Source organism: Lineus longissimus, chromosome 14 (genome assembly GCF_910592395.1).
Source record: "Lineus longissimus chromosome 14, tnLinLong1.2, whole genome shotgun sequence".
In the NCBI taxonomy this organism is placed as follows: domain Eukaryota; kingdom Metazoa; phylum Nemertea; class Pilidiophora; order Heteronemertea; family Lineidae; genus Lineus; species Lineus longissimus.
The window spans coordinates 1,033,522-1,058,236 of NC_088321.1; the positions used below are offsets into that span (position 1 = coordinate 1,033,522).

Sequence of the window (24,715 nt, forward strand, 5' to 3'; positions counted from 1 at the left end):
GCCCTCGCAGACCCTTTTTCTGAAACATCCCGTATAGCAAGGAAGATTGCCACAGTCAGTCCATTTGTTCATACAGAGGTAGGTTGTGACAACGTCTCCAGGCCCTCAGTGCTCTGGAGGTCCTTTCTGGTTGTGTTTAACACAATACAGGGACAGGGTTGTATCACAATCAGACTGGTGCAATCCTCCCAATTTGTAACAGGAACAACCCAGGTATGCGTTGCATCAGGTAAGATACAGATATGTCTTGTACCAGGCACAACCACCATATGCCTTGTATACATGCTTCCCGAAATTGGTGGCTTGCATTGGAACTAACTTTTTCCCCCTTGTCCGTCATTAAAGGCATTCAAGTGTGTTGGTCAACCATGACTATCTCCTTTGTCCCTCCACCATAAGGCCTAGTTTCCCCTTATGACATCACTATTTCGGACACTCAGCGCCCCATTTCTGGAAAGGTGTATACCTGGTACAACCCAAATCTGTCTCGTACGAGGTACAACCAAAAATACAAGACAGGACACAACCAATTGAGCAAGTTTTTCACAGGAGGGGCAGACTGCAAGCTTGGCACTAGAGGCTTTCCTCGAAGCCTGGCCCATCACAAACTCTGCAGTCAGAGCCAAGACACAAATACTTGGCTACCAATCAGCATTGAGGAAAATACACATTCCGTCGTGTCAGAAAATAAGTAATGAAAACCATAATTAGAAATGTATACAAATTGATATTTCAACTCTTTACTACATGTACGTTGGTAACTACTTCACAAACTCAAAATTCTGAGTTCGTAGTGAACACCCGCTCTATTATGCAGGCCATCTTTTGTAACCAAAATGTATGAAATACTCGAGGGTCTGTCAGATGAGACTAAAAGCTGTGGTCCCTTGTCCCTGAGTGTCTATGACAGGACAAGTAAAAGATCCCACATGGGTGGACAGTAGCCTATAGTGGACTCCATACCTCCGGCAAAAATCCAATAGGGTTACGACGCCGGTAATGATATGATATGAGACTCTTGAGATGAACTCTTTACCTCTCAACCCAGAAAATCAAAAATCATAATGAAAAATATTCTCAGTCCATTTCTGATCTGTTTGTAGTATATGTATGATATCTTCAGCTGGCCATTTCTCTTTTCCGTTTCTCTAACTGAAGCTGAATGTGTTGATTGTACGCATCACGAATGCACCGAAATGCTTGCGCTGATGCGTAAGGTGTCTGAGTGACCGGGTCGAAATATTTGGCAGGTAATCGCGTCACAGGACAGTACTGTCTTACTGGGACCTTGTTCTTGCGTTGTAGGAATGTCTCGTCGAATGTTTTGTCGTCCGTGAATGTGATGAATGTCCGCGAACATTTATCCTTGGGTCTGATGGACGTCCTGGTGACTCTTTCGAAATCGCTGTAAAAATGAAAACGTTCCAATTTATAATAAGATTAAGATCATTATTTGAAGGAATAGGCCTGGTTGTTGAAAGCAAATTCTGTCACTAACTTTGGTGTTAATTTAACCTGGTGTTATCTCCTTCAGTTAAGCACTTAAAGCTAATGCCAGCGTTGGGGACAAAATTTGGTTGGAACCAGGGAATTAACGCCAGCGTTAATGACGTTTAATGATATTGGCTTTTAAAAGGGCACCGCATTTTGGCCGAAAAAAGGCACTTTTGTCTGTTTGGTGAAAAAGGGCGATATTTAATGGGATCAATGAAAACAAAGTGATGGAAGAAATATGAAGGGCATCGCGGCCACAGGAGGGGGCATCGGAGTAATTCCCTTCGATGCCTCCGATAAATTCCAATCCCTGCATTTCTGTTTTCCTGACCCAACAGCTAATACACACAGCATACCCTTGAACTACAAATTCTCGAAACCCACTAGTCAATCCTCGGAAACCACCGTTTGACTACTTACAATTCACTATCAACGTTTATCTCCGGCGAGGGCAGTTCGTCTATGAGGGGCATCGTACACGAATGATACCGGACGATCGGGCCAACATATTTTTTCTGCGACACACGACTTTTCTTCCTTTCTAGTTCCATCTTACGATAATCCTCTGAAAAAGAATTTGAAATGAACAACAGTTGGAAATCCCTTAGCAGACACCTCTCCATTAAGGACACCCTCTCTAATGAGGACACTAGTTTTGGTCCCAGACCTGTCATATCCATTCAAATTGATCTCTGTATTCAGGACAACACCTATGAAGGACAACATAGGTCTGTCCTAAGGCTGTCCTTCATAGAGAGGTTTGACTGTCCAGTGGAGAGCCAGGCAAGTGGTTCGACTCCTTTAGTGGAACATGATAGTTCAAGCCATCAAAAGTGTGAGAGACCTTCACCATTGACTTCTGTCACTGTCAGCTTCGGACAAGTCTTCACCAAGACCAGCTACCGCACATCTCGCTTCACTGCATCGAGCAAGCTGTCGCGAACTGGTCACTTGGGTAAATACGTAAATATTTATGACCACTTCTACGATACCACTTACCAAGAGACTGTGCATTCTCTCTCTCAGTGATCTTCGATTCCTCCAACAGTTCCTCCTGTGTCAATCGTCGAACCTCCGGCACGTTTTTCTTGGCCGCAATCTCTTTCATCATTTTCGTTCGTTCGTCCCGCGCCTTTTTACGGATCTCCGCAGCCTCCGATTTCTTAGCCGTGGAACGTCGCAGGGACTTCTTTTCTGTAAACGATTATCAAAAAGATGCCGAGCTAACTTTTTTTATGAGGTAAATATTTAGCCATAGATAAAACGTTGAGCGTTGTGTCGTCTGGGGTTCGTGAGTTCGAAACCTTGTCAGGCCGCCTCGATGTTCTTCACAGGTCAAGCTCAGGTGTGCGCCTCAAGAAACACTTAACAGTATTGGTGGACGAGAATCTGCTCCATGTGATTGTGGAACTGGAGATCAGACTCTAGCTTTGTGCTTCAGACCTGCTCCCTGATGAAGAATAGAGAGGAATACTGCCAAAAGGACACCACCCTGACCACAAAGCTCTGGGGCTCAGACCTGCTACCTCATGAAGAATAGAGAGGAACACTGGCCAAAGGACACCACCCTGACCACAAAGCTCTGGGGCTCTGTGGCTTCAGACCTGCTCCCTATTGAAGAACAGAGAGGAATACTGGCCAAAGGACACCACCCTGACCACAAAGCTCTGGGGCTCAGACCTGCTTCCTCATGAAGAATAGAGAGGAACACTGGCCAAAGGACACCACCCTGACCACAAAGCTCTGGGGCTCTGTGGCTTCAGATCTGCTCCCTGATGAAGAACAGAGAGGAATACTGCCAAAGGACACCACCCTGACCACAGAGCTCTGGGGCTCTGTGGCTTCAGACCTGCTCCCTAAGGAAGAATAGAGAGGAATACTGGCCAAAGGACACCATCCTGACCACAAAGCTCTGGGGCTCAGACCTCATGAAGAATGGAGAGGAATACTGCCAAAAGGACACCATTCTGACCACAAGGCTCTGTGGCGGAACTCTCCAGGACAGCCGATCGTTTACCAGAAACAGATCGAGTGCCAAACGTGCACCGCAAACCTTTCGAACTCAGAAGGAGAAGGAGAGGAGAAGGCAACAAGGAGAAATACATGACTGCAAAGCCAGTACTGCTGTCATGTACGAACCTGAGTGGTAGATCTGGGCTGACATCTGTACCGCCTTCTGCTGTTTTTTCTCCTCGGCACGTTTCTTGGCCTTTTCTTTGTCTTTGGCCTTTTCATCGTCGGTCTTCTTCTTCGGCTCCTGAAAGAGAAGGGTCGTTCACAGCTCTTCAAATGAACATGTACGGTAGTGTGGTACAATTATCAGCTCTGGTACAATTTGCCTCTTTCCAGATGAGCGACTTATTCTACTTCAACCCATACAATGTCTGCAATGAATCCTTTCTTCCCTGAGTTTAGTGTGCCTACATGGTAGTTTCACAAATATTGTGTCCAGTATCTTTTTCTCAGTCCTGTAATTTGCGGGCTTGTCTCAGCCTGGTTGTTCAAAACACTTTTTGTCACGCTGGCGTTATACCTTGGTGTTATCTCCATCATGTCAGTCCACCAGACAGGTTATAATAACTAATCTTAAACACTGATCTGGCACCATCTGGGCCCAGTTGTTCAAAAGCACAAAAGTCACGTCATCCTTAACGGTTGCGTTAAATATCCTTATGGATGTTATCTCTTTCAGTTAATCTCATTAGCATTTTCACGTTAAGACTTAACGGCGCCGTTAAAGCTAACGTGATTTTGAACAACCCAGCCCTGGTTCATTAGATCTACTGACTAGCTTCCGATTAATCTTGAAATTTATCCTCTTGGGAAGGGGGATGAGCTTAATATGAAGCTGTCATCTCCTGGCAATACTCTAGTGTCGGCGGCAGGGCGTCTGCCAAAGCGTAAGAACCTCAAAGAAGTTTACGCGTTTTGATCTAAAGATATAAATTCTATCTCAGATTCAAGAAAAACAACTATTGCATACCTTATAAGACTTTGTGACCACTCCAACTTTCCTTTTCTTCGACTTTGGTCCATCATCATCTTCGAGATCACTGCGTAGTTCATCATCCTCGTCAATATCGAAATCCGAATCGATGACATCATCGGAATCCGACGCGTTACTGTCGTAACTGTGATCACTGGCTTCCTAGAGTCGTAAAGAAAATTCGATTAAGAAGTGAATTTCTTACATGTTCAGCGTTTCACCACCGAGGAAAATGTGCCTCCTCATTGTCTGTACAAAACTCCGGCACAGATCAGTACAAATTCGATTTGGCCCGATTGTCACTTTGTCCAATGGCATATAAATTTCAATTAGACCTCACTGGGCCCAACAGCAACTATCCTGAGGAAATCAGGGGTTAATGTTCGCTTCTCAGGCTCGACTTCCCCTCACCATGGTGAAAATACTACAGTGGAACCTCCCTTAGCGGACACCTCTCTATTAAGGACAACCTCTCTATTAAGGACAACCTCTCTATCAAGGACACTAGTTTTGGTCCAAAATTAGTAGTTTCTATTGAATTTGACCTCTCTAATCAGGACACTTCTCTATCAAGGACAGCACTTGCCAGTCCCGAAGGTGTCCTTAATAGAGAGGTTCTACTGTACATCGCTCTAATGATATTTGCTAAACCATTGTGGTGTTGTGTTTAGGTAGGTCCCGACCGAACAGGAGAAAAGGATCAGGGGCTGGCTGTCGGGGGCTATTAGTGATAACCAGTCTAAACCCTAAGGTTACATAGCCAAACCTGACCCAGTTTGACAATTTCAATACCTCATTGAATCCTCCGTAAGTAGTCTTATAGAAGTCGTCATCGTCCTCCTCTTCAGCGATCATTTTTGACATGCGATTTCCCGCGGTGGAACGCTTCTCTCGAGTGGCAGCCATTGTTCAGCCGATTCAGTCTGAAATTATTAAATTTGAAGTACCGTTTATGGTTATTCAAAATGTTGGTAATATAGTGACTTTAGTCTACAAGCACTACATAGGCTACATATTGCATACAGCACATTTTTGAGGGGACACCCTGTGTAGACAGTGTAAATTCACAAGCATTTTCCCAATGGAATAAAGGCCGATTGTGAAAGAACGAAAAGTTCAATGGACAAAATCACGCATGAAATGGATTGTGTCGACTATAATATATAATTCACACATCAAATGCTTCTAAAAAAGAACCTACTTCAAGTGGAAAAAGGCTAAAACTATCGCACAAAATTCGCAAAAAAAATTTTTTTTCTTGTTTTTTTAATGAACTGTTGAACATTTTTGATCATTTCCACAGGAACCGTGGTCTATTGTTGTTGGTGTCGTGAAAATCTAGACTTCACTTCCAGATTGTCCGTGAATTCGGTCTCTACCAGCCGCGCAGTGGGGTCGTGAATGGATAATTATACATGTACGTGTAGTTACAATCGTATGCCTTAGAGGGGGCAGATGGAACTGTTTAAACAAGAAGTATCTCCAACAGCCACAAGTATCTCTTCAAAAACATCTCAGCAACACGTTGGAACTTGAACAACTAGCATTATATCCTGCAGCATGTTTTTTAATGATTCTGTAATTCATTCTTCAATTTGCTACTGCTCTTCAAAGCACTTGCCCCTACTCACATACGACCCCGGGCGATTCCTGAGGTCCGAGGACATTGTTTCCTGCGGCCATGTATTTTGTTGTTGACGTCTTGAGAGGTGTTCAGAAAATTCGTGATATTTCTTTAACTATGAAAATTATCGATTGTTTGTTGACATATTCATAATCTTTGTATCACCCTTCACATAACAAACTTAATCTTTTATTTAAAAAATGTTTTAAAAATATCTTAATTTGCCTTCGAAGTTGGACTGTTTTTTCTTATTTAGAATGCTGAGAATTACAGACTTTTATTTCTTCAAAATCAGGGTACTAAAATTTATTTTTTTTCAAAAATTTCTTTCAGTCATTACAAGCGCTCTGGTATTGATTATTCACTTGGCTCGAGGTTACCCATCCTACAAAAACATGTGACCGGACACCGGAAGCCTACGCCCCCAAATAGAGTTCATGATGAGTGAATTGCCGTCAAGTACCAGTCTCTGTAATGAGTGAATGGGGGAGACTGTTGAAAGAGTCTAGTACATATGCGAAAATGGGAATTCCCCATATAACTGAGTCAATCAATGAGTAATGGCAGCGCATGATTGATAGGCCCACAAATAGCAGGGGCTAGCAAGCAGAAATATTTGTTTCTTGTACTTGAAGCGGTGAAGATGTGAAGAGTACAGGCCAAAGCGCTGGTGGAAATCATTGGCAATGCGGCATCTATGGCGCGCGCGCGGGGAGGGAGGTGCAGTGGGTGATTCATCTTTCGTTCAGTCTTTATCGAATATCATCCCATGACCTTTTCAAATAGCGGCAAGAAACAAAATGACAACTTGCCTTGCCCCGGTCCGACTTAACCCCGCAGACCTATGACGTAAGGAATCACGTGACAGCACTCGGGACTAAAACATATTTACTTCCTTTTCGCCAAATCATTCAATTGAGAGAGGGGCAGAATGCATTATTTTCTGGTGATATCGGTATTAATTGCGTGCTTCTTGGGTAAGTTTTGGCAATTTTTGACATCAAGTGAGACGTTTCTCTCAAAAGGTCCTATCCGGAGAAGTCACGGTCCGGCTGGAAGCCACTTTGGGTGAAAAACCAACAGATCTCCAGCCCTTCTTATCCCTTTCAACTAAAGTCGTTGGTCTCTAAATGCTTGTACAGTTAACTGTCACTGCGTCCTCGACTACCAAGGGCAGTCGTGTGCTCCTCCTCTGGCATACGTCGTACTTTTTAGAGTAACATGTAAATAGAGAGATCAATATTTTGTGCTTTGCCATAACGGAAATCAGTCGGTGCAAGAAACGAGTCATGCAGTCGCCCAACACGTCGTCATCTGTATGACTCCCGAGGCAGGCCACTTCGTCCTCCTATTCATGTCTCATAGAGTGAGGGACGAGGCCGGTCCACTGCGTCCGGAGTGTATCATCTATAGGCATACATGGCATTCCCACACAACGCATAGAAAAGCAAACATGCGCAAAAAAATATGGTACAATACATTATTTACGCAAACCTCCGTTTTGTATTGACCGTATAGGCCTTCTCGGTGTGCCATTTGAAATTTAGGTCGATATGTGATATCTCCCCTATATCGTAGGCCTATGTAGTTATTGAGGATATCTCTATGTTGAACATTACGTCATCCCGTCCGATAGCGTCATGTCGAATTGATTTTCCTCGAGAAAAATCAATTCAACTTTTGATGAAATAAACTCTGAATTATAATTATTATCAATGCCACGGGGATTTCTTGATTATCAAAGGCCAAGCGCGTTCTTAGATGAGCACCTATCGCGCGTACAGTCTAAGATGATTCGTCTCTTGAAATTCTTCAGTGGCCTATTTTTACATTCCGTGCCCAGTGTTTTAAACAAAACCATTGATTGTTTCAAATCAAAGATGCGCGCACTGTGACTCTGACTTTGAGTTACCAATCTCCCAATCATTTGCTCCGTAGCCAAGTAGACTGAATCTGATTGGCCATAGCGATCAGTAATATGGGATGTGATCACGTGATGACACGTCACCGCGGTATCCTCCTTGCTCCGTAGCAACCGTACGCCAGTCAGTAAACGGTGCTTGTATAACCAAGCAACGGTCACGAATGGCGACGCTTGGAGATTGTAGAATAACCTTTCTCTAAGCCGTTTTGGGCATGCGCAAAGAACACCCGTATACCTTTAGACTTCCGATCTTAGGGATACGGCTCCCGTGTCTCTATCTGACAGTGCGTAACAAACAAACCAACCACTGGGGAAGATTTAAGAAGACTTGATCGCTTAAATTTGCACCAGAATGGGTTAAAAGGGAGCATTCTTACAACAACCGTGAATATTCTTTTCCAGGTGCGAACGCCTATCCACAGGTCCGCAAGAGTCTCACGTGTCAAAATGTGACAGGTGTCAATTATCCCGCCGCCTGCCCAAGATCGAACGACCCCGACTCCTTCACCCGATGCTGTGAAGCGAACGGAGAGCCGAGCTGTTGCCCACCTCTGCAACAGGAGAACGACCAGTTTCACATGACCTGCAGTTCCGGTAAGCAATTATCTTCGACTGCACGTCACGGATTCCATCCGCTCCGGGGAGCGGGAAAGCAATTTCCGCGATCGGAATACATTGACTCTTTGAAGGCGACTAGTATAGAAAATCGTGTTTTTCTCATCAAGACTTAAAAATCGACTATTACCTGTACATCTTGTCTTTCAGAATTTCAGCGCCACAATGTCCCTCGATGCCCAAGGTCATTTGATCCAGATGATTATTTCGTCTGCTGCACAGAAACCACCACCGTATTCGGAGTAACGACCATTACTTACAAGTGTTGCTCTGCCGACATATTAGCGTAAGTGACAAAAACGGCACGGAATCTTCGACCCAAGTGATATTCAACAACACATTTTTGATGACTTCGGGGGGGGGGCGGCATTTGCCATCCTGAACCCCTCCCGCAAGCTGCGCCCCTGTATTAAACTCCTTCATGTCCCTTTTATGTTCAGTTTTTTCGCGTGTTTTCTGAAGGTGTCGTGGACGGAATTGGTCTGCAGATTCTTATATCTTCACTTGCCTGTGACACACCCGCGACCTCATGGTGTAATGCAAATCTGTGTCGGCAGAATAAGGAATATCCTTCAGCCTCTATATATATATATAATACGCCACCTATCGATGTATATACAACCATCACAGCTATGGCAGACACCCCGTGACATAAGAATACGAAAATTATCGTTAAATTTCAACAATTTACGGAAAAAGTCGGAAGATTTCGAAAACTACTCCCTGATACCCATGACTGTTATGCTTACATTTAGCTGTACTTTTTATTTGCAGGGGCTGGGCAATTGCCGTGATAGTTGTTGCCGTCGTCGTTGTTATCTCCCTGATAACACTTTGCTGTTGCTGCTGCTGTAGTTGTTGCTTTTTGGCCAAGAGGCGCGCGCAGCGTGGTTACGTCATCATTCGCAACTGAGGATTGAAATTCACCCGGGAAACATTTTGGACAGAAATTCGCTCTGACTGCCCCGTGCCACTGGGTGGCGAACCTTGAGATATTTCGCGACAACCACTTCCGAAACAATGGAAAAATTTGAAAACTACTGAAAATCAATCATTCTAAGTCTAGTCTTTTGTGTAGATTAAAGGTATAGCCAGGATATTCACGGAAAATTTTGAGACGGACACTGGGAGTTCGTAAAATATCGTCCGGCTGTAAAGTCACTGGTCGGTACTCTGATATGGTATCGTTGCGCAAGTTTGTAAAACTCAAAATTTCATCTAACCATTGGGAAAGTTAGAAAGAGCACATGTCTTATTCTACCTATATTTGAAAAAATTAAACAATCTGGACCCCAAACAAGAAAACGATATTGTAACCAGTAGGCCTACTGTATATTCTGCTAATTCTTTATTGGATACTTGTACCCAATCAGGACATATCTGTGATAGAATGTAGGCCTATATGACCAAGTGTACTTTATGGGTCACGTTTTAGACTCCCTGTGGTCTGTATCGGTCGGGGAACATGAGGGCGTATTGCATGTCAAAGACTCGGGGGGGGGGGTCATCCTGGGGCCTCCATTATTGACAAATCATCCAGGAAAAGACTTCAATCGTATCTTGGCCAATCAGAAGTGATCAATCCTGCGTCACCGGAGACGTGAATGGACCAATCATAAGGGAGCACGTATTTATGGATCAGAGAGTTCCGGTCATGAGCGAAGAGGGTGTTTGGAACAATGCCAGACTTCAGCCGAGAACTCGGCGTTTGTAAAATAAAGACGTTGTGTATAATTCATTTAAAATAAAAGAATATTCAGAAAATGAAACGAGTTCAATTAATAACTGACTCGACTGTTGTGTCTTGGTAAAAGTAGGTTGACCCTCATCCTGTCTTTCGTGCGTTTGCGTCACCTCTGTCGAGAGTGATTTATAATTAGCGATCTCAAAACATTGCGGGTCAAGATGGTTGACACTTTGACCCATAATATTGTTGACATAGAAGATACCTGGTAAAGATGGCCTTCCCCAAACTCATTCTCCAAGCAGCGCGAAGAATATTCTCTCTGCCTGCACCAACTCAAGGACAACATTACACCACAGGCGCATGAAAATGTATCGCACCAGATCAATCACATTGAGCGTTCAGATCAGCCTCCTGGTTGTGCGCATAAACTATCGAGGTTGATCGATTGTTATGATTCTGTTATCTTCACGCGCCTGTGATCTACTCCACAAATCGTGGAGCAGGCGGTCACGTGACTTCAGAAGGCGACCAGTTCGGGCAGAGAGCATCTTGACTCTCAGGTAACGAACCGATTAACTCTGATGGTTCAGAATGGGCAGAGAGCAGAAACGAGTTGAAGTGTCTGCTTGGCCGAGACTCGACCTATTCCAGAGGTCGCGGAATGCCACGCAGGCCAACGACTCTTCCAACTACGTGAATTTACATTCTGGTCACGATGCCGCTCACCGCGGAAAGAAGAAGGGACTACTTTCTGGCGATGACCCTGTCGGTCTTAACAACATGCGTTTTCGGTAAGCTATTACACTTGTTGATATTTGTCCGAGAGATATACAGAACTGGCATGTAATGTATCCACGGGACAATTCATTTCAAAAACTTCTTCAGCTGTATGTTGCATGTGGAAACACGGAAATACGGAAGACAAACAAATACGCCGTGGTCTCTATTGTTTTGAAACCGTCATACGTGGAACAACCAAAAAACGAAAATTACCTCGCAGGGGGAACAACCAGAAACGTGATGGTCAGTCTGGCTACGTCCCGAACCTAAGACCAACACTCGGCACTAACGGGGACCGAGCTTATGTAACGTGTGCGGGAGGGGGGGGGGGGGGAGGAGGATACGACTGACTCTTCGATTTTCGAGGATGTATGGAAATGATCATATGGCGGGGAACAACCGGACACATCATGGTCTCTACAGATATGGAGACACTCATGTACGGCGAACAACTAAAACGCCATGATGATCTCTCTGTCGCATGAAACAATCGTACACGGCGAACAACCAAAAAGTGCATTGTCTCTCTAAAGAGCTGTCTATTGTTTAGAGACATTTATAAAGCGTAACACGTCGAGAAGATCGTGCCATGTTGGTGTACAAGAAACTTCTCAAGATGCGTGTGTATGCAACGTTCTCCAAGACTGCTGATAAGCAGCTGGGTCAAACCGTGATGAGGGGTCAGGCCAACAAACAAAATTGTTTATCATCGCTCCACCTGATGATATGCGGGACAGACTGAAACGGACCCACTGGGTCTCTCATTTGTTGGTTTGTCACGTGCGGAGCATTATCCCAGTGGGATGAATATAATTGCCGAAATCAGATATTTTGCTTATGCTTTGCAGTTTCAGTCCCATGTTGCTCTTCGGGTAGCCTCGTAGTCCTCCTTCAGTGTTCAATAACCGACTGAAGTACATCCTGAGATTCAGGGCAATTTTACCCCTCAGTGCATCAAAATGTTTGAAATGACGAGATGGGGTGCTGAGTAGTTTGAAGAGCTCGGTTTACGAGGATGAAATTCCCGCCAAAATCTGATGCCAAAGACCAATTGCACGTAACTGTAATGACAGCGCAGAATGATATTTTTCAGGAGTCCACGCCAATCCGAAGATCGCCACATCAACTGCTTGTCAAAATGTGACAGGTGTCAATTATCCCGCCGCCTGCCCAAGATCGAACGACCCCGACTCGTTTACCCGATGTTGCGAAACGAACGGAAAACCAAGCTGTTGTCCACCTCTGCAACGGGGAATTCACTTCAAGTCGACTTGCGGTCCCGGTAAAAAAAGTCGCATATTAGCTCAGCATTAGAGTCTCTGTCGTGTACTTAATACCGTCGGACTTGGAATCAGCGCCACCAACGGCAGAAGGCAGAACAAAATGGCCAGATTGTGTATCCAGTTACGCAAGTGCATGACGGAGTACTGTAGCAAAGTCTTCTTTGCCCATGTGCAACCGGAAACAAATCCTAGAAATTTTGCCAACAGTGAGATACAGAATCAATGGGTATGGGTAACGGTGTCAAATTCATACTTGCACCGTATTCTAGTGTACATTGGCCTCTTCCGGTTGGGCCGAGGCAAAAGAAGTGGTGTCCTCTCATTGGGAGATTGATACAAAATGTTATAGGCCTAATACTTCGAGTACTCAAGACTTAGAAGTGACGCACTTTCGCACTCCGGCCACCTGAATCTACATTGTAATAAGTGTATATATTTCATTTTTACCAGATTTTCAAGCCCATGGCATCCCATATTGCCCGATGCCAAACGAACCTGCTGAAAATAACACTTGCTGTAGCCTGACAACATTTCCGTTAGGTATCAAAACAACTGTTTATTATTGCTGCCACACAGACGACGGTGGATTGGAGTAAGTCATGCAACTATATGTCAATTTCCCAACCGAGTAAGGGCTTTATTACCGAAGTTGTCGGCTGCCAGGAGTTAGCTCTCCGTGGAGCGATCATATTTGTGCGCATCGCGCACTTAGCGCCCCCCGCGCTATCGTGGTCTATCGTGGAGACGTAACTTCCGGTCGGATTTCTTTTTAAGTTGATCTCACCTTCGCGACCAAACATATTTCTTTATCATATTAACCATGGTAACGAGTGACAGTCCATTTGCTTCAAAATCATTTACTATCATGATTGTATTTTTGTATTCCTTTTCGCTTTATTTTCAGAACTATCGCCATCATCATCGTATCTGTTGTGGTCGTCGTGAGTGTTCTCGCCATTCTCGGTTGTGCTTTCTGTGCCTACCGCTTCATACGCGCGCGGAAGAATGCCGCGCAGACGGGCTACGCAGTTGTAGAATGATCACACAGGACCCCGCTACAAGACATTGCAAGCTCCCGTCATATCATGCCTCTTCTTCACTAATTGATCGAACAGCACGGATCGCTGGAAAATAGTACTCTCAGAAATCAATGCGCGATCTCACTGCACATTATAGGGCTGCTATTTGCGCCATCAGAATGTAGTTCCTCTGATTTCTGCCGAACATTCCGATGAACTTTGAGCCTGATATGTTCACCGGCGTCGATTGGGGGTCCAATTAACCCGCTAAGCCCTGAAACGTGGTGGACGCGTGAAATCAAAGACAAAGACGACCCCAAAAACTTCTGACCCCGCAAACCCTGAATGATTATGGAATGACCTGTCAAAGATTCTATGGATTCAGTTTATGCCCTGCTTCATCGAGGTCTCCCTGCCTGCAATGTGAGGTTCAGGTGAGACATTTGGTGGATCGTTGGCAAAAGCTTTAGCAGTTGAGAGACCACTGTGTGAAAACCCATCAGCTTTAAGACTTATCGCAAAAGCATGACTGTCTCTAGATAAAGTAATTGATCCGAATAATTTAAGATGAATAAACTAGAATGTTTTTCATATGTTATCGATGACAAACAGCTAAAAAATTGAATGTTGCATTGCGTAGTTGATTAGTTTTTGACACCAATATCTGCGCTTGCCTTAAAAATGAAAACCATGCCAGTCGATAAGTACAAAAAAAATGTTCATGTAAAATATAAACATATTCCATGGTACGCCGAGTGTAAATTATCATTTTTGGAATTATTGCTTTTTGGCAACCCACCAAAGAAATCTTTGGTGGGTCAGAAACACAGAAAAGACAATTGAGCATCGTCGACCGGCGCGTCTATTGTTGTTGTATTGGAGACAATAGACGACAAGTGAGACCGGGCGTTACCGGGTATTGTGTCGCGTTTCAACGAAACCATTTAAAGGACTGTGCGCCCTTCGTTAAAAATGTTTAATTTGTAATTGAATATGAAAATTTCCAAATGCTTTTAAGCATCAAATTAAAAAATACGTACAACATGTATATATAAGTTCCAACATCAGGCCGACCATTTGGCAGACAGGTTTACTAAGACCTTAAATACCAAATTTCAGACTGAATTAATCTATTTTTTGGATCACCAGTAATTACGAACGGCCTATCCCTTTAATATCGACCCATTCAACAGCAACCATGCCACATGGCCATCGAACCGCTCACAATAGAACGAGCAGACGAGATTCGATGAATCCGCAGGTGATGCTAGTGCGCATGCGTCACCTTGTTTAGTATCACCGCGTCGCAGTATAACGTGAAAAACGTTGGCTATATACGATTTCCAAGACGACTTTGATCCATTTCAACAGCCATTCCACCATCATGAACTACCTAGTGCTTTCAGTGGTCCTGGCTGCTTTGATTGGAGGTAAGGTTTAGTGCTTTTAGGCGAAGGTTCACGGGGGACGATCGCTGAGACGGGAGGGGGTTCGGGCCGGGTTACCGACCTCTAGACTACCATGACTACCAGCGGGCTGGGAACGTCTGAATGCCCATTGTTTTATCTGGAAGTATTCGGCGAGATCCCCTCGGGATACACTAACGAGAGACTCAAAAATGCAACATGGTAAATTCTGAATTCGCCATGTCTTTATTTATTCTTGATAGCGGGCATACGTGTATAGGCTAATAAATTATTACTACGATGACTTTACTTTGCTGCAAGCGTTCCCCATCTGTGGGTCTACCGTTGGCTCTCATAGAATATCTGGATCCCGTTGTAAAACATGGTTTGTGATAATCACCATAGGCCCATCCATGGCCCAATCAATGATCCACGCAGGGCACTTTGCCTGTATAGATGGCGCTAAATTGGTCACTGCCGGGAAATGAAATGCGCGAGGCTGCATGTGGCAGACCACCAAGCTCAACACGGCTAGTCTTCTGCGCATATCGATATATATGTAGCCTTGTCTATTCATTTGTCAAAACATTATAGGGCTAAACCGTTCAAATGTTCAAATTCAAATTTTAAATTCATGTTCAACAAACGGTGTATGCCTAGACTTTCCGCGAATGTTCTATATGCCGAACATGAATTATTGATACGTCTGGCGCGGGGGAAAAACCATACTCCGCCCAGTGATAGCAGTGTGGTGAGGCGGTATGTTTGATTATCATGTCTGTTTTGGAGTATGGGCAAAAGCTTCCCTTGGGACTAACTAGGCTACATGCACTGAGCAACGATCTTTGGGTTTTTTTGTGTCAGAATAGGCCGGGTCTATTTGGCAAGCCGCTCGCCGAACAGGCATCTTTTTTTGTCCTGTTTGGAGAGCCGCTTGCCAAACAGTCCAAAAAAACCACCCTGTTCGGCCAGCCGGGCTTGCCAAACAGAGCAAAATTTCTTTCCTGTTTGGCAAGCCGATGAATAAACCACGCCTACTCATGAATATGCATAATGGCGTATTGATCTGAAAATGGTCTGTTACTGCGGTTTTTCCTCTCCAGCGCATTACTAACTTATGAATATTAATGAGCCCTTGGGCATTTATAAATATTAATGAGTTCGGCTCTCCATTCAGGACAAAAAAAGTCGCTGTTTTGGAAGCCGGGCTTGCCAAATAGTCACTTCCGTCAGAATATTATACCGGGAAAATCGGCCGCCTCGACATACTTCATGGCACGCTATCAATCAATAAACGAAGTCCTTATAGGTCATTGAAATAGGTCCGATGACTGATTTCATAATTCATATCGTCGTTTGTCATTCGGCCGCCAATTCACTGAATCCAGCACATCCGGTTAGTTGTCTGCTGATTCCAAGTAAGATGGCGTAATATCATTACAAAAATCGATCCAAGTAGGCCTAATGTGTTTTTTGATGATATTGAAATTACATTTATGAGAATCATAATTTTTATGTAAAATAAGTTATCCTCAGTGCAATAAAGTTTTGTGTTTATATTTCGTTAGAATGATTCTGGTTAATGAGAAGCACTCTTGGGTACATTTTCGGCCGTTTTTGCCATCCAGAATCAAATATTCATACAGCCCTTTTTTGACATCCAATCAAGTGACGCTATTTGCTATGTTAATTTTTCTGCAAGCCAATCAAGTAGTGCCATATATTCCGTCCTGATTCAATATTCCAGGGGCGTTTGGTCAGTTTACTTTCTCGTGTGGTCAAGAGGCGGTCGATCAGGGTGTAGACGAATGCCCCAGGAAGAATCGGATTTGGCCCTTAAAGGATGACCCGGATGGCAACATGAAATGCTGCATCATAAATGATCAAATCGTGCCCATCTATGGATGCTGCGCGGGAATGCCGTAAGTAAATATTTAAGAGCATGTCAGTGTGTTCGCGTTCACTGCACTCCTAAATCAGTGGTGGGCGCCGTTCTACTGCAAGTCAACCACTACATCGGATTGAAAAGAACGGCAGAATCGGGCGCTGTTTTAGTGTGCCCATGTGAGAGATCATGGGCTCACTTATACGGGATTCTGATTGGCCAAATGGGACCGGAAGGTCCGTGAAAGCTGCTTGGAGAGTGGGGAGCGATAGCTGCGCTAGTCCGCCAAGGCTGGCGAAATCAGCTGACAGATGGGCGGGCCAGACAGGTCTATTCGCCTGTGATACTGTCTGATAGATTTTCCCGCCATTATTTCTGGTCTTTTGGGGCACACGATGGGGAGGACATATATAGCGGTTCCTCTCATTTTTAACCTGAATTTAATTTGATTTTCAGTGCCTATGTCTACGGCGGCGGGGCCGGCGTTTCGGTGATTCTCATTATCTCCATCGCCCTGTGCTGCTGGTGCTGCTGCCGCAAGAAGAGGCAACAGCCTGGCTTCATCATGTTCCAGAACCCACCAGTCGTGGTGCAAGCGGCTCAACAGGCCGACAGGACAAGACCGGTCTAAGTTACCGGGAGATACTTGTGCCGAGGCAAGACCGCCATGATTGATTGTTTAAGCATTTTAGCAGTTAATTTGTCAATGTTTGATCGCGTCGCATCAGTAATTGCGTGCGGTTGTGAATCTGAAATGTGGATATGATATTCCGCACAGTCGGGCAAGTTACTTGTGAAATTTATACTGGTATTATAGTACGTAGTATAATGGTTGTCCACGGAAAATTTTTAGATCATCGGACAATTTGGAGAGACGTTCATATTTTGACCCGTTTCACTTCCGCCAATAAGAAAAATCTAATAACACGCCCCCTATTGCCAAATTAGCGAATATCAAAATTTATTTTTTCATGAAATGATTTCTTTATATCTGTTGACTTGTCACAGCAAATATCTTTTGAATACCTCTCCAAATATGGACTTGATAGTTAAAAACATGCGTCTAATTCATAGGTCTACAGAACCTACGCATATTTAATGGTGGTCTTGTCTCTGTTAGCGTTAAAAGGCGGTCCGGTGCCATTACATTGGAACCTCCCTAAGCGGACACCTCTCTATTAAGGACAACCTCTCTTTTGAGGACACTAGTTAGGTCCCAAATTGGTACTTTCCATTCAATTTTATCACTTTAATCAGGACACCTCTCTATTAAGGACAGCACTTGCCTGTCTCGAGGGGTCCTAAATAGAGAGGGTTTAAAGCTTAAATACAATGCTTTCAGTTCAGTGATTTGATATGTACTTGTTTTTTCCGTTTTTTGGCGCTTATATAACTCTATTTGGCGCACATTTGTAGTACACCTGTATATTTAGAGGAGAACGCCGTGGTCCAGAAAAATAGAAATGCGGTGCTGTAGTGAAGTTATTATGCATGCAAATTTTCTGAAACTTGGAAGTACATATATTTGTACATCTAACTTATATTCAATATGTATTTACACGATTTGATATTTTGACAATAGATTACAAATTTGAATTTTCTAACGAGCGGAGCGGGCGTAAGCCTTTATTTGACTAAATTGTATATCACAGCAGAGAAAGCAGAGTCCAGAGTGTGTAGTGTAGTTTCGACTCGCCAGGGGGCGGCTTATCATCATGTCACCAGTGGTTTCAACGTACTCCGCCTCTCGATATTTCAATATTTGTACACAAGGAAGCGGTATGAAAAACGTGAATCTCAGGATGGCCTAAATGCATCCCTAGCCTCCTGTTTATGAAATAGCAGCTGTTAACCTGCGGACTTGTGGGGCTTATTAAAAACTGAGAGATGCGGAGTGCGTAACCGCGAGATGCCAACCTCGGTGAGAGCGCCGCAAAGATTTGTATTGCAAACACGGAACCTGAAAAGGTGAACATTCATGAGACCGAGGCTCTAGTGGGGAGCAGTCCTTATTTTGATTTACGTACACTTAGATGCGGGATTTTTTGTGGCCATCATAGCATGTAGCGGTTTAATCAAAGATGGCGTCCAATGAGCTAGTGTTAATTTTGTGTGTGGCGGCGTAGCAACTCTCCCCCAAGAAGTCACCTAAAACCTGATTTTGACCATGGTTTTAGCCGAAAAATTTCAAGAAGTCAGGTCATTACGTCCCCCCGAGACCCTTTGCTCCACCAATGGTCTCACTAGCCAGTGGTGATCAGGTCAACATTGGTCCCCCTTAAAAAAAAAGTTCTTCAATCTCAGGCGATTACCATGGATACAGATAAGCCTATCATATCGCTATTGCTGCATGTTCAAATGTCGGTGTCCTGGGTATTTTGTGAAGAGGTAGCTCTGACGATTATTTGAGGAAAATATCAGCTTCTTCTGTGCACGTCCGCAGTGACCAGGCCTCGCATGCTATGTATAGCTCAATCGGATGTTGACATGAACTGGTTCCTGTCAGAGTGCACATGTTCTCAAGGTGAGACTTCGCGGTCAAAATGCTCAAAGAAAAGCCGCAACGACACCCTATTTTGGTATCAAAATTTAAAATTGTTATTATTTTGCTTTCTCAAGGTGATAAGTAGAAGTTTATAAAAATATTATTTCACCATCCATGTTAATCGTCAAGTTATAAGGCGGCAAGGTGAAATTTTCAAAATTTTCATCGATGTACAGGGTGTCTCATGTATTGTGCTGCCCCCATGTTCTCATGACTGAATTACTTGATAACAATGAAAGCTGGTCAGAAGTATTCTAGAAGCGGCAAGCTATTCAGAAATGTATAGGTTTATGTGTGAGAGTGATATACTGCAAGGTCGACAGCCACTTGAACAGGGGTATGCATGAAATGACGTCGCGCCATTTGTGGAGCCAGGTAGGCCCGGCCATTGCACTGGCTAGTGAGACCTTAATCAAAATACCAATAAAAGTGAAATCATAAAATATGATAATAAATGTCATTTTGAACATCATTTGACTTCATCGAATGCATTCGGGTGGATAAAGATGCTTTCATCTCAGTTCATGGACCAAAAAGGCCTCCACAGCTGAGGTGTGCTGTTACTCGAATTCCCTCTGAATTCCGCTTTCTGAACGAATTTGAAAATGGGTGAAGTGCTGAGTTTGCCTATGATTTTGAATGGATCACCACTGGAAGCTATTCTTGTTGGACCTGTCATGTAGGACACCAAAATGTTTGTATCAATCCAGATTTTCATATTTTGTAGTAAAAAGGGGAAATATGAGACTGCATGTTACCATTAAGGTCTCACTAGCCAGTGGTGATCAGGTCAACATTGGTCCCCCTTAAAAAAAAAGTTCTTCAATCTCAGGCGATTACCATGGATACAGATAAGCCTATCATATCGCTATTGCTGCATGTTCAAATGTCGGTGTCCTGGGTATTTTGTGAAGAGGTAGCTCTGACGATTATTTGAGGAAAATATCAGCTTCTTCTGTGCACGTCCGCAGTGACCAGGCCTCGCATGCTATGTATAGCTCAATCGGATGTTGACATGAACTGGTTCCTGTCAGAGTGCACATGTTCTCAAGGTGAGACTTCGCGGTCAAAATGCTCAAAGAAAAGCCGCAACGACACCCTATTTTGGTATCAAAATTTAAAATTGTTATTATTTTGCTTTCTCAAGGTGATAAGTAGAAGTTTATAAAAATATTATTTCACCATCCATGTTAATCGTCAAGTTATAAGGCGGCAAGGTGAAATTTTCAAAATTTTCATCGATGTACAGGGTGTCTCATGTATTGTGCTGCCCCCATGTTCTCATGACTGAATTACTTGATAACAATGAAAGCTGGTCAGAAGTATTCTAGAAGCGGCAAGCTATTCAGAAATGTATAGGTTTATGTGTGAGAGTGATATACTGCAAGGTCGACAGCCACTTGAACAGGGGTATGCATGAAATGACGTCGCGCCATTTGTGGAGCCAGGTAGGCCCGGCCATTGCACTGGCTAGTGAGACCAATACCAAAAGCTAGCTTCGCCCCCGCTCTGAAGGACACGGAACAGTGATGTGTCACGTTAGATGTTGGACTATTGTATGCACATGTAATTGTAGAATAAAGGTGACTAGTTATGTAATCGATCTGTAATATATGTAGTTAAGTCGCCGGTATATTAACCCTTCACCATACGCAGTTCGTACCCGGCATAGTCGTGGGTCGGAGAGATGAGGAACCAGACAGTGCAGTGACGGCGGATATGAGACCGTCCAAATGCAGTCGGTTCTTACATGTAAATGTGGGCTTAAATGATATGTATAGTTTCTCCGTGGCTGCCCCTTATCTCTGGAATCGACTCCCCAAAGCAATTACATCTGCTGAGACCCTCACCCAATTCAAATCCCTTCTTAAAACACACTTGTCCAATCTTCGCTTCAAAAAATAGAGGACGTAGCGCTTTGAGCAGGGTGACCTGGAAAGGCGCTTTACAAATTCTATATTTATTTTATATTTCATGTACTAAACTTCCTTTTAATATTTAATTTAAATAATAGCATTATTATTAAAATATGACTTGCAATAAAAGGAGTGTCAAAAATCATTCCTATAAATAGTCATGTTTTGAACTGTATTATAAAGTTGACATTTTCTATGTTGGATGTGCGTATGTCTGGAATAAATCTTCTCAACAAAATCTTGATCCAATTCTTTGGTGTCATTCCTTGCAATTGTGAAAGTCAGAAAAGAATTCTTAGCCCACGAAACAGGCATACCTTGTATGGTAGAGATCGGAGACATAAATCAGAAATATAAACGGCCGATAAAATACCGCCCGCAAAATAATGTTTTGGACAAATGCCAACAAATGGACAATGAGGTAACAAAGCGGTATTCAACTAAAAAGGGGGGACTTTCACTTTCATGTATGTCCTTTCAGTTTGTTTATAAAGCAACACGTACTCAAATATCATAAAACGAAAGAGCAAAGAGAGTGTATGTTGCTTGTGTTTATTTTCTGAGGAAAAATAACTGAGATGGCGGGCATCAAGTTATATCGGACTGTGTTCTTGTTATGTTCCGTGGCTCTGCTGGGTACGTAAGTGAAAATGTGAAACCTTTCAATTTTTCAAAGTTGTACTAGCGGTAGCATGCAAAATAGCTATTAGCAAAATACATGTAGCTATTAGCGGGGTAATTGTCAGAAGGATGGTAATCATTCTCCATCCCCACGATGCTAGATTTCCAATAAGCCTACCCGTACGAGACCACATCTTGACCCTCAAATTAGGATCCACTCCGCCGATCTAGACTCCGTTACATCTGATGGTTCAGAATGCGAGACTTTGACATAACTCGCCATAAAATGCGCACAACAGTCCATCGCTGGATGACCTTGCCGCTACACGTCGCTTTTTTCGCAGTCCGAAATAGTCTAAAACAAATCCATGTTACATATTCACATGACGTATCAGACATTAAAAAAATTGTAACTTTTTCTCAAAAAGATGCAACCAAATGCCCCAGCGGTACGAATTATCCAGAGTTCTGTCCACGATTGGGAGATAAAGCGGATCTCACAACATGTTGTCTCACGAGCGACAACAAGCCCGACTGCTGCAAGACGCCTGCGTCTGTTAGAAAAGTGACAATCTGCCCGCAAGGTAAGAGTTCTGCACCAAGATATCAATCACACACTCCAAGTGAAAATCATGTTCGAAAACAGTTTTTTTCATGAATAACACGAGTTCCCACATCTCTTGTGATGAGGTTCATTTGGAGCCACCTGTTCGATGGTGTACAAGTGAGCGCCATTTTCTATATTACGAGAATGTAGTTGCTATCTCTTTTTATTTTCAGGGTATATTACACCGCAATGCCCGGGTAAAAATGACCCTGATGAATTGAACATTTGCTGTCGGTTTGTAAAGAATATCGTAGCCTCAGATGCATGTTGTAGCTCATCCTGGGTTATGACCGATGGAGCCAAACTGGGGCGAATAGATTCCTCTTCTTCATTGGAAGAAGACGTGGCATACTGGCGGTAGGTACACGGGTAACATTGCCCAAAATACATGGGTGTTGCAAGCGGCCGAGGGGGGAGGGTCAAATGCTCCCCCGAAAAGTAAAAAAATGCGTTTTCGACAGTGATTTTGGCTGAAAAATTTCAAAGTGTCGTTTTCCCCACCACCCTCCCGAGAGCCTTTTGCCATCATAAATTCTAACCCACACGGTATGCATCCTGAGATCAGGTTTTTGATATACTCGTGCATCGAGAGGCGGAGTATATTGAAAATCACTGGTCATATATGATATGCCAGGATCACCATTGACGACGCTTGGAGAGTGGCCTCAATGCAAATTGGTACCCACTATGCACCGCGCTAGCGGTGGCCGAGAGAACTAATTTCGTCTCAATTATGTTCTCTTTTACTTTCAGAACTGGAGTGATCGTACTTGGCGTGCTTTTTTCACTTGCCCTTATTTCAGCCATATCTGGCTGGATGGCCTGGTGCTGTGCATGTTCCTGTATTGGAGACAACGACGAGTAGGGATCCAATTTACCATCATCGTCGAAGGTTTAAACATTCTCTATGTTCCGATAAACTGGGATGATACCCGTACGTTTTGGTGTAGCAGATCAAATGGTAATCTCTTTTATGGGCGGTTATTTCCGCATTAAATGATGTCCTAAAACGCGTCTTTATAACTGGCGACTCGTGTGTGTGTGTAGAGCAACCCGTGCGTACAGAGCAAAACGCGCGTATCTGACTCGCGACCCCTACAAAGAACATAACGCGAATGTATAACTACTGTCGCATAAACGTGCCGTCGGATAACTAGTGTCGGATAACTAGTGTCGGATAAGTGCTGTCGGATAACTGCTGTCGCATATAAGGTTCCTCAGCCTCCCGCATCGCGGCGCTAGTTATTATTACTTTTGTTCTTATCTTTTTGGAACAGACTCAGAATTGGAAAAACAGATAAATGGGCTTATATCTTTTATAACATAACTAGGGAGCATTTAGACAAGGGTTATTTAAACCAAGGCTGGTGTAAAAGTGTGAAAACTGTTCTAGACGGCTGTGGCCTCACTCAAATTGGTATACTCCCGAGGTTTTGTCCCTACGAGAACTGAAAATTGTAGTTGAACAGATAATGAGAGACCAGTGTGAACAACTATGGAGAAACGAGGTAAATAACGATTTCAGATGTATAATTTATAGAATGTTTAAACAAAACCTGAATATGGAGCCCTATGTTAAAAAATTACCATTATATCAAACGGTCAGTATTTGTAAATTTCGTACTGGATCTATAAAATTCCCAGAAACAGTAACCAGAATGTATAGAAATGAAACTGCAGAAAATATTTGTGGTCTTTGTGACCAGGTTTGTGTAAGAGACGAACTTCATTATTTTATTACGTGTCCGTATTTCCGTCACATGCGAGTAAGGTTGTTTCCAAACTTAAAAGAATTACCTCAGGTTTTTTATCATGAATTTTTCCATCGCATTATGACTAAATGTTCCCGGGTAAACTTAGACAATATTCATAGTTTTTGTAAAGAATTCATCTGCTTGGTCCACCATATGTAAATGTTAAATCATGTAACCTCTTATACCCGAAAGGGTTTTTTGGAGAGAAATAAATTATGTTATGTTATGTTATGTTATGTTATGTTCTATGCGACGTAATCTCGAGTTTGAGACAGAAGAGAAAAATGGCTACTTATCAAGATCCACATGTGCTCCAGCGGGCAGCACGCATGCTGCAAGACGTTGTGAATTTGTTGGGCAGGCCTACCTAGGACCAGGTCCCTCTTGATAATCGGGTTGATAATATTGCAGCAAGTGCAAAAGCAAGGCCATTTGAAGTGCGCCTACTACATTACAGTTACCAATTGGTAAATCGTATGTCGCTTAGAGCAAAAACAATAATCATCAAGACACAAGAGCGCCGCGATGCGGGAGGCTGAGGAACCTTATATGCGACAGCAGTTATCCGA

General features: G+C 43.4%; 5 protein-coding genes across 6 annotated transcripts; 4 read left to right on the forward strand and 1 right to left on the reverse strand.

The window, feature by feature from the left end:
• Positions 1-726: 726 nt before the first annotated feature.
• On the reverse strand, positions 727-6,503 carry LOC135498893 (vacuolar protein sorting-associated protein 72 homolog). 2 transcript variants are annotated; one of them, XM_064789409.1, is made up of 7 exons: positions 6,485-6,503; positions 5,273-5,403; positions 4,478-4,642; positions 3,634-3,751; positions 2,494-2,688; positions 1,915-2,059; positions 727-1,405 (listed from the first exon to the last, which is right to left on the reverse strand). In XM_064789409.1, the coding sequence occupies exons 2-7, from the start codon at positions 5,384-5,386 to the stop codon at positions 1,120-1,122; spliced, it is 1,023 nt and encodes a 340-aa protein (XP_064645479.1). In that variant the 5' UTR covers positions 5,387-5,403; positions 6,485-6,503; the 3' UTR covers positions 727-1,119. The 2 variants fall into 2 exon arrangements, with proteins under 2 accessions (XP_064645479.1, XP_064645478.1); XM_064789408.1 differs by lacking the exon at positions 6,485-6,503 and adding an exon at positions 5,682-5,747.
• Positions 6,504-6,955: 452 nt separating this feature from the next.
• On the forward strand, positions 6,956-10,407 carry LOC135499061 (uncharacterized). Its single transcript, XM_064789699.1, has 4 exons — positions 6,956-7,081; positions 8,431-8,622; positions 8,794-8,929; positions 9,418-10,407. Exons 1-4 carry the CDS (start codon positions 7,036-7,038, stop codon positions 9,554-9,556), a joined length of 513 nt encoding a protein of 170 aa, XP_064645769.1. The 5' UTR covers positions 6,956-7,035; the 3' UTR covers positions 9,557-10,407.
• Positions 10,408-10,963: 556 nt separating this feature from the next.
• On the forward strand, positions 10,964-14,037 carry LOC135498850 (uncharacterized). Its single transcript, XM_064789347.1, has 4 exons — positions 10,964-11,121; positions 12,204-12,392; positions 12,844-12,985; positions 13,298-14,037. Exons 1-4 carry the CDS (start codon positions 11,046-11,048, stop codon positions 13,431-13,433), a joined length of 543 nt encoding a protein of 180 aa, XP_064645417.1. The 5' UTR covers positions 10,964-11,045; the 3' UTR covers positions 13,434-14,037.
• A 644-nt stretch (positions 14,038-14,681) lies between these two features.
• On the forward strand, positions 14,682-21,408 carry LOC135498730 (uncharacterized). The gene is made up of 3 exons (XM_064789117.1): positions 14,682-14,842; positions 16,566-16,740; positions 17,160-21,408. The coding sequence occupies exons 1-3, from the start codon at positions 14,797-14,799 to the stop codon at positions 17,332-17,334; spliced, it is 396 nt and encodes a 131-aa protein (XP_064645187.1). The 5' UTR covers positions 14,682-14,796; the 3' UTR covers positions 17,335-21,408.
• A 242-nt stretch (positions 21,409-21,650) lies between these two features.
• On the forward strand, positions 21,651-24,403 carry LOC135498918 (uncharacterized). The gene is made up of 4 exons (XM_064789435.1): positions 21,651-21,800; positions 22,214-22,369; positions 22,566-22,749; positions 23,146-24,403. Exons 1-4 carry the CDS (start codon positions 21,743-21,745, stop codon positions 23,255-23,257), a joined length of 510 nt encoding a protein of 169 aa, XP_064645505.1. The 5' UTR covers positions 21,651-21,742; the 3' UTR covers positions 23,258-24,403.
• The last annotated feature ends 312 nt before the right edge of the window (positions 24,404-24,715 follow it).

Excerpts from the sequence above, each read along its gene's own strand:
- LOC135498730 (XM_064789117.1), top strand. The coding sequence starts at position 14,797 with ATGAACTACCTAGTGCTTTCAGTGGTCCTGGCTGCTTTGATTGGAG. Across the intron at positions 14,843-16,565 it reads CCTGGCTGCTTTGATTGGAG|GGGCGTTTGGTCAGTTTACT; the intron begins GTAAGGTTTAGT and ends TCAATATTCCAG. Across the intron at positions 16,741-17,159 it reads GGATGCTGCGCGGGAATGCC|TGCCTATGTCTACGGCGGCG; the intron begins GTAAGTAAATAT and ends TTTGATTTTCAG.
- LOC135498850 (XM_064789347.1), top strand. The coding sequence starts at position 11,046 with ATGCCGCTCACCGCGGAAAGAAGAAGGGACTACTTTCTGGCGATGACC. Across the intron at positions 11,122-12,203 it reads CTTAACAACATGCGTTTTCG|GAGTCCACGCCAATCCGAAG; the intron begins GTAAGCTATTAC and ends GATATTTTTCAG. Across the intron at positions 12,393-12,843 it reads CAAGTCGACTTGCGGTCCCG|ATTTTCAAGCCCATGGCATC; the intron begins GTAAAAAAAGTC and ends CATTTTTACCAG.
- LOC135499061 (XM_064789699.1), top strand. The coding sequence starts at position 7,036 with ATGCATTATTTTCTGGTGATATCGGTATTAATTGCGTGCTTCTTGG. Across the intron at positions 8,623-8,793 it reads TCACATGACCTGCAGTTCCG|AATTTCAGCGCCACAATGTC; the intron begins GTAAGCAATTAT and ends CTTGTCTTTCAG. Across the intron at positions 8,930-9,417 it reads TGCTCTGCCGACATATTAGC|GGGCTGGGCAATTGCCGTGA; the intron begins GTAAGTGACAAA and ends TTTTATTTGCAG.
- LOC135498918 (XM_064789435.1), top strand. The coding sequence starts at position 21,743 with ATGGCGGGCATCAAGTTATATCGGACTGTGTTCTTGTTATGTTCCGTG. Across the intron at positions 21,801-22,213 it reads ATGTTCCGTGGCTCTGCTGG|ATGCAACCAAATGCCCCAGC; the intron begins GTACGTAAGTGA and ends TTTCTCAAAAAG. Across the intron at positions 22,750-23,145 it reads GAAGACGTGGCATACTGGCG|AACTGGAGTGATCGTACTTG; the intron begins GTAGGTACACGG and ends TTTTACTTTCAG.
- LOC135498893 (XM_064789409.1), bottom strand. The coding sequence starts at position 5,386 with ATGGCTGCCACTCGAGAGAAGCGTTCCACCGCGGGAAATCGCATGTCA. Across the intron at positions 3,752-4,477 it reads TGGTCACAAAGTCTTATAAG|GAGCCGAAGAAGAAGACCGA; the intron begins GTATGCAATAGT and ends CTTCTCTTTCAG. Across the intron at positions 2,689-3,633 it reads AGCCCAGATCTACCACTCAG|AAAAGAAGTCCCTGCGACGT; the intron begins GTTCGTACATGA and ends AATCGTTTACAG.